The sequence below is a fragment of the Rhamphochromis sp. 'chilingali' genome (genome assembly GCF_963969265.1).
Source record: "Rhamphochromis sp. 'chilingali' genome assembly, chromosome: 16".
NCBI classification, from domain to species: domain Eukaryota; kingdom Metazoa; phylum Chordata; class Actinopteri; order Cichliformes; family Cichlidae; genus Rhamphochromis; species Rhamphochromis sp. 'chilingali'.
In genome coordinates, this window is record NC_137943.1 from 34,929,330 (window position 1) to 34,945,156 (window position 15,827).

At 46.9% G+C, this 15,827-nt stretch overlaps 1 protein-coding gene across 3 annotated transcripts in view; it reads right to left on the minus strand.

Annotated features, from left to right (window-relative positions):
* rasal2 (RAS protein activator like 2) overlaps nt 1-15,827 on the minus strand; it is a gene marked incomplete at its 5' end in the record, with an annotated part of 65,185 nt that overhangs the window by 23,803 nt on the left and 25,555 nt on the right. For 2 of the 3 annotated variants that reach the window (XM_080861247.1, XM_080861248.1), the window contains 2 exons: nt 12,710-12,836; nt 12,920-13,047. In XM_080861247.1, the coding sequence (XP_080717373.1) occupies nt 12,710-12,836; nt 12,920-13,047 (255 nt within the window). Of the gene's footprint in view, nt 1-7,125; nt 7,267-12,709; nt 12,837-12,919; nt 13,048-15,827 lie in introns of those variants that run through there. The other variant, XM_080861250.1, reaches the window with a different exon arrangement.

The following is a 15,827-nucleotide window of genomic DNA, read 5'->3' on the forward strand; positions in this document are numbered from 1 at the left end:
GCCGCTGCCACCTGTCAGCCAATGAGGTTAAGCTGCAAACATCCGTCTTTGTCCCGTCCTCCACTTTGGCATCCCCCAGCCCTCCCCTCTGCCACCCCTCCCTCCTCAGCACCGCATCCTCCTCCTTCACGCTGCCTCCTTTCCCATCTCCTCCTCCTCTCTCTCCACTCAGCAGTAATTCTAAGTCTCGCTCGTCCGCTCGCTGAGGTTTTACCGCATTTCTTCAATCAATCCCACAAACTGCTCCGTTCTGCTGTCTCTCCTCCTCCTCTTCGTGTCTTCCTTCCTCTCTGCAGACCCTCCTCTCCCTCTCCCTCTCTCTCTGTCTCTGCAGCACCTCCCTCCTCTTCCTCTCTCGCTGCGTTTATCGCTGCCCTCGGAGGATAATTACCAAATAAGTTTCCCCTCAGCCGGCTGATGTGGGACACAACTCTGGGGGCCGAATCACATCAGGCCTGCAAATTAACTCTATTTTCAGAGTCTGTTCATTGATCCGATCACTCGCTAATCACCATTAATCACTTTCAAAAGCATAATTTATGTCATCGGTGACCCGGGACTGAAGAGTCGACGCTTTTTAATAACACAAATGTTCACACTCTGGCTCTTTAACCATTCAGCACAGGATCCGACACCTGTCTCTGAGTCTGAAGACTTTCAGAGTTTCTTAATGATCTGCTCTAAAATGAAAATTATTGAAACTTTTAGAAACTGTACCTGCAGCTGCGTGCAGACTATGAAACAGTAATCAGACGCGTCTGCAGACGCTCTGCCTGCTGTTCAGCTTAAATATTATTTCCTGTTTTTGCACCTGAGTCGTTCAGACCATCAGCATCAGTCCACACCTGCTGTTGTTGGCACACAGGTAGACTCAGTGCAGCAAAATTTAAACCCACTCATGACCAAGTGTCCTCTGTCACACTCAGTGGATCCTCTGATCATCTATAAATATCTATTGATCAGCTGTGTCTCAAATATCTGTACTCTGAGACAAGTAATCAGCAGATGAGCCACACCAGGAATCGAACCAGCAAACATGTGACATGTGATCAACAGTAATCATCAGTTTGCTCAGGTTTTCACCTTCCTCCTCCTCCTCCTGCTGCTGCTGCTGCTAACGAGATATTGATCAGCGGGAACTCGGCTCAATCTGTCGTTTCAGCGGATCCACCAGAGACCGCGACCTTCACAGACGGGGTCACGGTCAAACCAGAGACCAGCAGCTCGCCAGTCTGGTGCTTTGGTCTATTTTTGCTTAGGTCTGTGACCTGTGGGCGTGGCTTACACTAACACTGTAGCTAACAGACTGAGGTAAAACCATGCACGTGCACTGCTTCTGAAACTTTGCACCTTTTCATCTAAATATGCTTTTAAAAAAAAAACAAAGTTGTCAGCTGATGCAGCTAGCTGCTAATTAGTGCTAACACCCACGTTTGTTAGCAGTAACCTCACAGCAGCCATGTTATTGGCTAGATGATGTCATTAAGCTTCCAACCGCACAAACACGCGCCATTGGTCCAGTTCAGGTCAAGCTAGCAGACAGCTAGCAGCTACAGCCGCCTGTCAGTCAAACAGGCCCCGCCCCCAATAATACAAACTTTAAGCAGGCTGTAAACATGTTGCAAGCATTGACTCACTGCCAGAGCCTCTAGTGGTCATTAGAGGAACTGCAGGTATAAAAGCATGAACGTGTGAACAGATGCACACTGAGGGACTCTGGACGGCTTTCAGTTGCTGGATCTATCCGCCGCCCTCCCTCTGACCACCACGACTTTGGGTTAAATCGGCTCACGTGTCGGCTCATAGGTATCGAACTTCCCGGACGGACTCGTGGGAAAACCGCTGCTAAAAATAAGCCTGAGGGCAGAGAGAGGCAGAGCCGAGGGACAGGAGGAGGCTATCGGGTGTCAGAGAAAGTCATCCATCAGCTGCTGGTGTCGGCGCACGCGATGGTTTCAGCCTGTTTGAGTTTAAAATCCCGTCGGCCTCCGAGGGCTCCCTGAACATCTGTCCGCTCACAGCTGGCTGATTAGTTTAATGTCTGAGTTATCGACTCGACCGCCTGATGAATGAGCAGCTCTGTGAGGACAAACCTCCACAAACAGAAACCTGCACATAAACAACCAGGTAATACTGACCAATCACATCTCAGCAGACAGCGAGCAGGTAAACACTGAACCGTGAGCACCCTCCTCCCATCATAAGTGGTTCAACCTGTCACCTGTGTGTGTGTGTGTGTGTGTGTGTGTGTCAGTAGTGTGACACCGCTCAGAAAAGATGAATGGGTGGATGTGATGTCATCAGAAAGGAGCGCGAGGAATGCTGAAGCTGACCTCTGTTGAACTCTGGCTCATTCAGGAGTTGACACACCTGACACACACACACACACACACACACACACACACCAGTCTGCTGCACAAAGAAACCTTTGTGTGAAGCTGTCTGCAGGGCAGAGTGGGCGGAGCTTTCACAGCAGCAGGTATAAGGTGAGATTCCCAGAAAGTCCTGGTTTTAGCGAATGTTTCCCAAAGTGGGAGGGTGTCTAAGAGCAGAGCCGTGAGGCCACAGCGCCTGCATGAAGGTGAAACAGCCTCATGTCCAAACATCATCAGGCGTCTGGGCTCACGGCCGTTACATCACAGGTCTGATGGCTCATGACATCATTTATCAGTGTTTACACATTTTTTGTATTAACGGCTGTCAGCCTGCAGCAAATCTCACATATTTTATATGATTATTAGAAAACAACAAACTAAAAGATTCCTCTTAACGGAGCCGTGTAACAAAAAACACTGAAGAGTGACAGTGGGTGAAGGGATCACTTCTTTCCACATTTAAACAATTTCAAGTGTTTGAATGTGAAAATACTGACGGTAGGAACAGCGTGGATCCTGTGGAGGGCTACGACCGCGTTCTCTGGCGTTCGCCTTTTTTAAACTTGTTGTGCCGGCTTTGTTCCTTCTCTTCAGTTGTCATCAGAGTTTTTCTCAGCAGGAATGATAAAAACAACGAGACCCCGTCAGCCCTCCTCCTCACACTCAGCTCCGCTTTCACAACAAATATTCAAAGAATTTCTTTTCACATAATGAAACCAGTTCTGTTTGTCGAGCCTCGTTCGGCCCGTGTGCGTCGGCCGCCTCCTCTCGCGTCGCTTCGCATTCCTCTGAATAAATTAACAGTATCAGTGAAACTCTGAGCCACCAGCTCGCCCCGCTGCCGCTGCTCAAACCACGACCACGGCGCCAGGATTCAACCTGCTGTCACCTGCCCGATCGGCTCGGATGTCGTTCGCTTTGGTTTCTGTCATGAGGAATGTCGGGGCAGATTTAAGACGTTTGGAACGAGTGTCGGATAATAAACAGCTGGTCCACACACTCAGTTACACGTATTATTTCTATTACAGGTAATCAAAGCTGAAGTTTTGATCGTTTTGTCACATTTCGCAGACCTTAAACGTTCTTGCTTCATCAGACCTCCTGAAGCTGTGGCTTCATTAACAGTGTGGAGCATCAGGTCATCTTCACCTGCAGAGCTCAAACTGGGATCATTTAAAAGCAGTCCTGAGCCGCAGCTTGTATCTTTGAATTCAGGTGTTTTCAGTCTGGATGCCACAGGTGTACGAGATCCAGCTCCGTGAACTCGAGCGTGGGCTGCAACAGGACGCCACCGCGGTGCAGCGTTTGTGCTGATGTCAGAGCGGCAGCGACTCTGCTGAGTCGTGTTTAGGGACATTGATGCAGTTTAATGCATGAAAGTCGCTGCCGCTCTGCTGACGCTCTGCTGACTCAGTAGCTGCAGAATTCATCCTTTGACTTTAACATCAGCACAGACACGGTGAGCCGGGAGCTTCCTGGTACTTCCTGGCAGCTCAGCCTCTGAACGCTGCGCCGTCTTCACCTGATTTTTAACTCAAATGTTTCTGGATTTGAAAACATTTGCTGCTCTGTTATTTGGTAAGCTTCTTTAAAGTCCCGTTGCTGTTCTGAGCTCTACATTATTGTTTGCGACACTTTAATTTCAGATCAGCTCGAATGTAAAGCGTGAATTTGTGGCTGACTTCAGATTTGTTTCCACAGCTCTTAATTCCAAGTTCTGGAATAAACCTTTAGTCTGAATAAATGTTATTTTGTTTCGTCCTATTATTGCAAACTGTTACAAACAGTCGAATCTGACCTGGGGTCAGTCGTCTTCCTGTGCTGCGAGGACGCCGCCCTCATTAAACTCCAGAGTGACAGAATCACAGTTACAGCCTCGATCAGAGCGAGCGAGGCGCCTGTGGAGACGCGTGGTCTCTGCTGCCACGAAGCATCTCTGTAGGTCTTTCATAACGCCGCCTCCTGCAAGGTCAAAGGTCAAACTCTCTAAAAACAAAACTGCAGGAAACAGTGGCGTGCTCCTTTAAAGGGAGCTCCCGTCATGCTGCGTGCATCCTCAGATGGGAGTCGTCTTCGGGAAATTTGGGACACAATGATCTAATCATAGCAGGAGCGGGGACAGCTGGAGCGCCGCGATTTAGGCTAACTGTCACAGCATCCGTTAATAATGACGAGCAGCCGAGCGCACGGAGCCGGAAGAAACGTGAGAGCCGCCGAGCACCAGGCGCCCGCAGTAAGGAGACGTCAGCGTACCTCCAGATCTGAGAGGCTGAAGTCATGTTTGCACACTGAGTGTGACTCAGGCTGGCCGTTATAGTAACCATCATCAATGAGCTCGTTAATACGCTTTAACTAGCAGGTCATTACTGAGCACTAATGACAATGAAACTGAGGTCACTCAGAGGTCACTTTGATCTTTATTGTTGTCCCTGATGACGAGCGGCTCTGCATTGGAGCAACAAGTGCATCATGGGACGGACGCTGACGACTCCGAGCAGTGAATGACTGTAAGCTGTGATAATGGTTGCCATGGTGCTGCAGCCACACAGGTTTTTGTTTTTTAAACTGTCCTCACACAGGAAGTGATGACAGACCGCAGGCAGAAGAGACTGGGCGGGGCTCGCCCGGTTTCTCAAGATGACATCATGTGTTGTGAATGAACTCGGAGATAAGAGGAAGAATCCTGACCTCAGGTGTCACCAGATTTGTTGCTGAGGTGACTACAGGACAGGCTGAGGTCACACCTCTGCATTACTGAGGACTGACAACGTCCCGCTGACTGTCAGCTGATGCTTCACACTTAAATATATATCATTTATTTTAGAGAAACGAGCTGGAAAACATTTATTTGCTGATTAAGTCAGAGGACTGTGAGTCAGGAGAGCGAGGGCCACAGCCTTCTCAACCTTTGTCATGTGCACTTGGTTTCTAACGACCTGGTTAGAAATAATGGTCGGTTTGATAAAATACAGGTTTAGTCGATCTTATTTTTTCCTACAGTCGAGCTCTTGTTCTTTTCCACACACTCGCTGTAGTCTCAGTCCAGTGTAATAACCCTGGAGCAGGTTTTACTCCCAGCATGCTCCGAGAGCTGGTTTTAAAGTTCAACCACGATCTGAAAGCTAAAGTCGGTTCTGCTTCAGATCTCAGCGTGGAGGTTTTAATGCATCATCATTTCTAAATACATGTTTACCTTTAATGTCTAAATGATTCTGACTCTCACCTGTCCTCCGCCATCACGCATCCTGCCTGCAGTCTGGGCGTGACCTCTGACACGGAGCTTTGATTTGACATTCAAATCACCAACGGGCCGCAGCCATGTTTTCTCCAGGAACATGAGCCTCCATCATGTGGACTCTGACACAGCCCCACCTCAGCTACTCTGCACAGACTTCCTGTTACATACAGGGCTTTAACCCGCCCACATCACACACTCATGTACACCTGACGACCCGAGCTGCAGGACAGGGATGCAATGATCGGGACCAAAGAACCAAAAGGTGATTAAAGTGCCGCGCTGCGACAGCCCGTTACCTTGCTGGCACGCTCGCTGCGTTAGGTTAACACTTGTTAGGAAGCTTTTATTGCACCATAACAGTAACACAGCATGTCGTTAACTGCCTGCTCCACTCCGTGTGCGAGGAGCTGCATTGCTGCGAGCCGAGAGCAGGGGAAGGACAGACGACATGAACACATAACAGAGAGGTTTTGGCTTTCCATCCATCCATCCATTCGCGTCCGCTTGTCCTTTTCAGGGTCGCGGGGGGCGCTGGAGCCTATCCCAGCTGTCATAGGGCGAGAGGCGGGATACACCCTGGACAGGTCGCCAGTCTGTCGCAGGGCCAACACACAGGGACAGACAACCATTCACACTCACATTCACACCTAGTGACAATTTGGATTATCCAATTAACCTATCCCCACAAGCTGCATGTCTTTGGACGGTGGGAGGAAGCCGGAGTACCCGGAGAGAACCCACGCAAACACGGGGAGAACATGCAAACTCCACACAGAAAGACCCCGGCCTGATGGTGGAATTGAACTCAGGACCTTCTTGCTGTGAGGCAACAGTGCTAACCACCGTGCCACCGTGCTGTTTTGGCTTTCCTCCAGAGCAAAACCCACAGAGCTGACATAAAAACTGTTTAGTGCTTATATGCACAGTCATCCCTTCAAAGACGTCTGAGGCAGAAACACCCAGCAGTTCTCATCACCTCAGTCCTGCTGACTGTCAGGATCTTACTAAAAGACACTCGAGCTTAAATTCAAATTCTGGGGCCTGAGAAATCAGAAATGTGTTCTCCTGAATAATCATCACAACGTTGTCATCATTGTTCACATCTTCGTCGTCACTTCTTTGTGCCGTTTGTGTTTGAAAGCGCTGTATAAAGAAAGTTTATGACTGCACCTGTTAAAGCTCAGAGCTGAACGTCTCTTTTCTTTCATGTCTGAATAAAATTCAGACCAGCAGCAGCTCGACTGATCCATCAGCTGAACACGTTCACCTCTGATGGTGATCGATAACTTATCGATAACTGATGCCAGGCTGCTGATCGGAGAAACTAACTTCTCCTCTCGGTCCGACTCCTCGCGGAGCCTGAAGCTGCAGCTCTGCAGGCAAACTTCAACCGAACACGCGCCCGAAAGCAGCCGGCGGAGAGCGCTCCGGAGGCGGGCAGCAGACCGAGCTTCTCCCGGTGTCTGCCCGACCTCCGGAGGTCCGACCGGAGGGTTAGAGAGAGACACTCACCCGGAAAGTCCATCACAACCGCGATAACTCTAAAGTCATGTCCTCACTCAGTCCGGACGGTCTCACTCCGTCAGCAAACAGCAGCTCAGCGCACACTTCCCCCGCACCTTCACAATAAAGGTCCGAACCAGGAAACTGCGCTGTTAGCGAAGCGCTCGGCCTTCAGTATAAAACTGTGATAACATCATTTACAACCCACGGCTCTCTAACACAACGAGCCAGCATTTAAAGCAGCTTGTTGGCAGTTTTATTTTCGTGGCTCTCTCTTGCTATTTGTGTCCCGTTACACAACGAGCTCAACAAGTTAAATTCAAACCTCACAAAACAACAACAAAAGCTTCTCGGAGGCTTTTATGATGGAGACATAAATAAAAAAAGGTGATGTTTAGATGTTAAACCTGCTTAGAGAGCAGTTGGAGAGTGTTTGCAGACACTCGCCAACCCTCATGACCAGCAGTTACATCACATCCAGTGTGGTGGACAGCCCCTTTATAATCTGCCACGTCCGGCGGGAGGAAAAATTAACCGTTAGAGTGAAAAAAACAAACAAGTATCAGTGCATTCAGTTTAAATATCAGTGGCCGAGGACACGTCAAAGAACAGATAAATCTGAATGATGCAAATATAAATGGTGTTTTTCAGATTTGTAGTTTTGCTGCTGATGGACCGAACTGATCTGACTTGAATGATTTAAGTCTGTGTGAACACGACAGAGTCACATGTAGCCTGAGGGAGCACTTTTAATATCAGCAGCATTTGTTTTCTTGAGGAATTTATGGACTGAATCCAGACTTGTGTCACAGACTTTTACTTTGAAGGTGAGTTTGGAGCAGGAGGTGGTGGTTTTATTGTGGTGGAGCAGACAGGTGGAGAGCAGACAGGAATGCAGCAGATCCAGAGATGAAGCGAGACGAGAGATCAGCCTGAAACAACAACGAGGAGCGAAGACAAAAACCCGTTTTGGAGACTTTTGCAGCAGCTGAACAGAGAGCGCGGCAAAGAGTGGCGAGAGCTTTAAAAACAGCCCCAAACAAAAGAGCCTGTGTGGGACCCACGCTGAGAGACAGGCACACTGAAAAGCACTCCGAGAGCTCAGGTTAAAGGTCTGGCTTCAAACACATGAAGGAGAACCGTGCCGTTAACTCAGTACGAAGACGTTTCACAATCATGTCTTTGTGCGTGTGTAATAAGACACGTGTAATAATGTATCTATAATATACAAGTACACGGGGAACAGGAAGTGCAATGGTTCCCGTATGGCCACTCTGAAAACATTCCCGTGCATTTGTACTGAGACGGGACGGAGCAGAGGAGAAGGTGTCGCCGGACTTCCTGGGATTTCTGAAAATGTGTTGTGTGACTTCCAGCTCGTACTCCGGTTGGCTGAGAGAAGTGAAAATCTCAGAGCTGTGAAACGATTCAAAAGCAGCCCGACAGCGATCACGTGACCAGAGAGACGACCCTTCAGCAGTCATGTCTTTACTAACACTGATTGGTCGAATGGATCCAACCAATGTTGAGTGAGTCTGCCACACACAGTATGAAACTCATCATTCAGCCTCAGTCAGACGGTTAAACCATAAATCTGTACTACAGTAGTCCAGCTTACCTAAACCCAGTATTACTCCAGTTAAACCAGTGCTGCTTTTATTTGACAGCCTGGATTCCAGTCCCGTGACCCTCAAAACTGACCGACTGCTCCTTTAACTACAGACTCTCCTGCTGTGACCACCTGCAGCCTGACAGGAAGTCACCTGCACAGGTGAGCGAAGGCGTGACCTGAGGCCTGGGGCTACGTTCACAAACAGATCATCTGCTGCGATCAGGCCGCGGCCCAGGAAGAACCTCAGCTGGACGCTCCTGTGTCACAGCGAGGAAGAGGAGGAGGAGGAGGCTGCAGAGCTGAGACACTTAATGAGCACGCAGTCAGCACTGTAATTAGACTGTACCGAAGACAGAGGACTACAATTATATCTCAGCTCTGTCACTGCTGCTCGGCCTTCAGTTTGCAAACAACAAGCAAAAAGAAGCATAGGAGGAAGAGGAGGAGGAGGAGGAGAATAAAACAGGGTTTAATTTCCTGATTTAGTATTTTGCTTCACGCCCTGGTTTTAAGTCTCAGAGAGTGTCGGGTGTTTCAAAACATCCAGTGAACTCAGAGAAAGGGTCAGAAATGTTTGATTCAAAAACGCTCTGGACACAGTCTGAACAGTAAAGACGAATCAGTTTGACTCCAGACTGAATTCAGCTAAAAACACAGAACAAATAAATCTAACAGCACTGGAACAGGATACAGACAAAGATCGCTCATCGTATTAATCCTGAACAGTCTACACCTGCGAATAAATCCACTTTAAATCCAGCATGAAATACAGGAAAATTCTAGTGTGAAACCAGTGACTCATCAAGCACAATTTCCAGTATTTCCAGTATAACTTATTAAACTGCCTCAGACCTTTAAAATCAAACATTCAACCCAGTATTAAACCGCAGATTCAGTATTAACAGCCCACAGACACTGGTTTCATCCCCAGTAACAAACACATCATCCAGCCATAATCCAGCTTTAATCCAGATCTGCCAGTAACTACAACAAAATGGTTTTTGCAGATAAAACCAGTTGTAACCCAGAATTATAAACCCAGTTAAACCAGTATAAACTCAGGGTGAGTCTGCGCTGGACCATCAATAAAAACCAGGAAACTCCAGTGTTAAACCAACGATTGCCCAGTATAAATGTTGCCCAGTATAAATGCTGCCCAGTATTAGGGCTGCCACGATTTGTCGACTAGTCACGATTACGTCGACTATCAAAATCGTCGACGACTGATTTAATAGTCGACGTGTCGTTTGAAGCTTTGTAAGATCGCAAAAGACGCAGGAATAATAGCAGGATTTAAGAGTGTAATAACGGACTGAAACAGAAGATGGCAGCACTGCATGTACAAGGATGCCAGCTGCCGTTAAACCCCGAAGAAGAAGAAGCTGTGTCCCAGAATTCATAGCGCAGCCCAGCTCAGTTTCCAACAATGGCGGCAGCTGCTTAGTTTTAATGTTACTCTTATTATTCTTTCTGGGTCACAAAATAAACCTTTAACATATTTTCATGGAGAATGTAGCTGTGTAAACCTCAAATATCTGCTCAGTTTATCAGGACACCGCATATTTTCAAAAGCGCTCCGACGTTTTCGGAGACGTCTGTTACCCACTAGCTCGATAGCGAGCCGGGGGCTAGGCTCACTAGCGCCGTGAGAACACTGGACTCCCGGCAAATCGTTTTCAAACCCACCGCCGTCTTTCGCTACTCAGGTTAAACATATGAGTCACTTAGATAACTTAAAATGTTGTTGTTTGGCTTTTTTTTTTTTTTTAGTATTTTATTTGTTCCTGAGTAAATCGGTTTGTCTGAGATTAAAGTTATAGTTTTTACACAGCTGAATAAACGTCAAGCAGACAGCTGATTATCAGAAGTGTGAGATGCTGGAGAATTTACTCCGGTGTCCTGTTATATTTTAGATAGCAAGGAGTTTATTAAACTTTACCGAAACAATCTGCAAATGTCATTAAAATTTAATAAACTATCATCTTGTCTTTATTGTTAGTTAGCACCTTAAAAGCTTAAAGCTGTAAGCTAATGATAGTTATATAAGCTGTAGTTTTACGTCCAGTGGATGATGATCTGATTAGTCGACTAATCGCAAAAATAATCGGTGACTAGTCGACTATCAAAATAATCGTTTGTGGCAGCCCTACCCAGTATAAATGTTGCCCAGTATAAATGTTGCCCAGTATAAATGCTGTATTGACTGTAAACACAGGAACATTTTCAATGACATCAGTTTGAATGAAGCATTAAACCCAGAAAATTCCATCATTAGATCCTGTAAATTTCCAGTATGAAACCAGTATAAATCTGATATTGTACCCAAGCTAAAAACCAGTGTTACATTCCCACCAGTAGCCTGGTATTAAACCAGTTAAGCTTTTTTTCAAACAAGTATTTACACCAGTATCCACACACTCACTTGCCTGATTTAATACCAGAATAATCCCAGTAGAGATCCAGTTCATACTGGTTGTTAGGGGCCTGTTTTGTGGGGGCAGACCGGCCACATTAACATATAAATAACCTCCCCCCTGTGAGGGGCCGGTGGGTGGTGGGGGATTAAGGAGGTCATTGAATGAATGGGCTCCTGTGTGGCTGAATGACGGGTGAGGGTCAGCGTGGGGGTGAGCTTGGGGGGGGGGGGGGGGGGGGGGGGGCTTCTATCAGTCCTCTAGCTGATCAATAAACTCATCAATGCGGGTAACTCCGAGTCAAAGCTTTTTAAACTGTCGGCGTGTTGTTTCCCGACAGCCTCGCGGACCCCTGCAGCTCTGGGTGGGAATCCCCTCAGCCCGGGCGTCGGGGGCAGCGGGGGTCACCCGCGTTCCTTCAGACGGACGGACACTGGACGCTTTGTCCTCAGGCATTCCTCGGTCAGAGGCGACGTTCCCACACAGAGCCGCAAAATTACAGGCTGCACCCGAACGCCTCATTACAGCAGACAAACATCCACCTGAGAGACGCAGCGCGCCGACACGTCACAGGAGCCAGAGCTGCAATCACAGGTTACACACAAACCTCCCAAACTGCACACAAAAACTCTCACGCCTCAGACAGCTGTGAACATCTGGCAGCTGAAACATCCACCAGCAGAAATTCACCAGAAATGCTCCACGACTGGTTTCTAACTTCAAACTTGTGTAGGAGACATCATGAAAATATTCGCTTTTTCTTTTAGATGCAAACAAAGTGAATAAAATCAAGACTTTTTTATATTTTACACTTTTAAATCTTATATTTAAAATATATATGAATCCTTAATTTAGTAGAAAAATCTTTAATACAATGATTGTTATGATGCCGACAAATGTCATGAAAACAGGATCACTAAAAATCAAATAACCAGTATGAAACCAAGGATAGAACCGAGTTTATGGGTAAAACCAGTTTCAAACCCACATAAATCCCAGACTGACACCATCAGGGCCCAGCTTCATACAAACCACCACAACAACCAGTATGAATCCAGCTTCTAAGCAAATATTGTCCCAGTAGTCTCCAGTATAAATATATTTCTCCAGTCTAGTTAACCCAGTATAACGTCACAGTTAAACCAATATAGGATTAGTGTTTAACCCAGTATTAAAGTCAAACCACAGGTCGCCGTGACGCCGAAAACGCCAACAAGCACAAAAGCTCGACGCTAAAATAATATTTATCTGTTTTATAGTTTTTAATCACACACACACACACACACGTGCACGCGCACACACACACACACACACAGAGCTCTGAAGAGTCCAGGATGAAGCTTCCTCTTCATGTGACGTCACATGACGCAGGTTTCTGTCTGTGATCACATGACCGTGAACATCGTCACAGAGATACTCAAACCCTCCTCATCACAGCCGTTCTTTTGTTTTCACTCTAATCCTCCTGATGACAGCAGGGTTTGGCCTCACACACACACACACACACACACACACACACACACACACAGTGATGCACCTGGTATTACATAACCAGCTCTGATCTTACCGAGCATGGCGGTGGCGCCCTCTGCCTGGAACTCCGGGAACTGTCCCTCTGAGGGGACGCTGACCGTCCTGCGGAGGCTGCGAGCCTTCGCAGAGTCTGTGGGGCTCTCCTGAGCGTCACCTGCAACCTGAGGGGGAGGAAGAGGAGGAGAGGGAAGTCAGAGAGTGTGTCGTGGAGAGGTCACGACCTGTGGGAGCTGCTCAGTTTTACCTCATCATCCTTGTTGAGCAGGATGAGCTGGGTGTCGGTCAGGATGCAGAACTTCCTGTCCCAGGAGCCGCTGTTGGTGTACGGGCTCTGACCGCAGGAGAATCGGTGAGCCGGAGGACCTTTAACATCTGGAAACAGAAGTAGCTCAAATCAGAGGAAGATTTCTGCCAGTCAGGCGCGACAGACGCAGGACAGACGACTTTATTACGATTAGTGGCGTCAAACACATCAGAAAGATGGCGAGATAACATGAGAATAATTTGAGCAAAGAATTGTTCCCGTTCTACTTTCCTCAAAGAAAGGCCTCCAGTCGTTTCATAGAATTTAAATAACAAGTTAAAAAAACCCATTAAGATAACTGTTTTTATTGGCAAAAATAATTATTTTAAATATCTATATAGATCTCTCTCTCTCCATATATATCTCTGTTTCAGTTTAATATTTTTTATATTAAAATTCCAGAGTTGAAACACTAAATTCTTTATTAATCCAGAAATAATCCAGCATTCAAATCTATATTAATCTCAGTCAAATCCACTGAAAGTCTAATATCAGCACAGAAGGTCTGAAGCTGTCCCCACAACCCGGATAAGAGGTAGAAAACGATGGATGGGTGGATAAATGTGCAGGTTGCAGTCAGACTGAAGCCTGCAGAGCTCTGGCTGCTCCTGCAGGGGGCGCTGTGGATCTAAACTTCCCAGCCTGCTCTCAGCTCCAGCAGAGGAGAGGAGGAAGAAGGGCAAATAAAAACGAAAGTGATGTGAGGCATCAGCTGACTCAGCAGAGGTCAGAGGTCACGTCACTGTGTATTAAAGGGGAAGTCTTCACACTCCAGCTGCTCAGCTCTGATTTCTCACTTTTACTTTCAGCCAATCAGCTGTTGGTTTGTTGTTAAATTATTAATAAGAAGAAAAAAAGTTCCCACGATGATGTAAGCATCACGAACACAGCTCTGCGCTGCAGGCTGACGGGCTCGTTCACTGAAGCAGTCGTTATTATGTTACTGTTGTTACATGAAGATTGTGCTCATGTGCTGACGCAGGTTCATCACAGCCTGAGAAACTTTCTTCTAGGGAAACAGATTTCACAACCTGACACAATCAACCTCATCAACCTTCAGACGGGACTGAAAGATGCATTTTTCTGTGGAGGGTAAAAGCAGAGCAGAGGGGTGTGTGTGTGTGTGTGTGTGTGTGTGTGTGTGTGTGTGTGTGTGTGTGTGTGTGTGTGTGTGTGTGTGAAGAGGTGGACAACGCTGTGTGTGCCGGCGTCTGTTCGAGTAAACAGACAGTGCTGTCACTGCGCCTAATTGTGCTGGGATCATTCAGTGTTTGTGTGGCTCTGCAAGCAAACACACACACACACACACACACACACACACACACACACACACACACACACACACACACACAGTATCTAGGCTGTGGCTTTGTTCTGTTTAATTCACTTGTTCGTGTTTATTGTTTTTGTAAATATTTAATATTTTTAACAGCTCGAGATGTTCCACATTTTTTATAGTTTCTTCCCTTTCAGGTTAAATTTACAGCTGCAGAGAAAAGGGAAGACAAGCAGACGTTATCAACTTCCACATTCTTCAAAACTCAGCATGGTGGAAATAAAAAGCAGAAATCTACAGTCTGGCTCTTAGCGTCACCTCTTTAAGTCCTTCACCGTCTAAAGATTAGGATCAAGTTTCCTAGAATCTGCTTTCAGCTCTGCTCCTCCTCATATTCCATCAGGTATACCACAAGGTTCAAGTTTAGGCCCCCTGCTGTTTTTAATTAATGACTTTACTTGAAGATACATCATTAAATAAACGTCCTCTTGTAACTAAACAACCTAAATTAGCTTAAAACTAATTAAAAAAAAGAACTAAACCCAAAGTTTGTCTGTTATTTACACTCACACACTGCAAATACACAAAAAGTTCATTAAGGATTTTATTTCGTAGGATAATTATCAACATAATTAAGAATAAACCAAACAAATGTGTTATTTGGGTCGATTTATCTGGAACTGTGAAACCAGACCGGTCTTCATCTGTGAATCTGTAACTTTATTAACACAAAAGCTCCATCACAATCTTGCAAACACACTCGGGTCACTCTGAGGTGGAGGTCTGTGGAGGTACCCTGCACCACCTTTGTGTCTGGGCTCCGAGCAGAAGGTGGAGAACACCGAGGATGCCGTGCTGCTGCAGAAAGCAGCTGAGCAGCTACATTTTCAGCAGACTATTTCTGGCTGCATACTAAATCACCCACGTCACGCTCGGGCCTCCAAAGCCCCCGAGACGGCGAGGGGACGCACACCTGCTTCTGCTCAGAGCCGCCGAGCGAGAGAGCGGCGAGCACGAACAGAAGGATAATTGGATGTTTCTGTCTCATCCTGTCCACGAGGGACTCCAGCTCGGATAATTAGCTGATCTCAGGTCTGCTGCCACTGATGAGACATGTGGACGCCTCAGAGGGCCGAACAAAGACAGGAAGCAGAGATGGGACGCCGCCGCACGCCGGCCTTACATAACAACACGAACCTGCCTGAACCGCCACGGAGATGCTCGGCCAGGAGAGGAGGAGGAGGAGGAGAGAGACAAAGCTCGTCTGCTTTAAACCCCACACAGCTCCACACAGCTCCACCCATCAGAGACCAGCGGAGCTTCAGATGTTTGTTTTCGTGCTTCTTGCAGGGAAATCACTCCTCCCCAGTTTCTATCTGACATGCTCCACATATATTCACAATTCTCTCACAACTGATTATTATTATTAACTTTTAATCATGAGGCTCGTTAAATTTGAAGAAGTAACTTCAACTTCAAGGGCTAAAAAAGTGAAACTCCAAAAGCTGCACCTGCTCTGAGGTGTACAAGCGAGTCATGCCTCAGAGGCTCCGACGTTAAAACATCCAACTT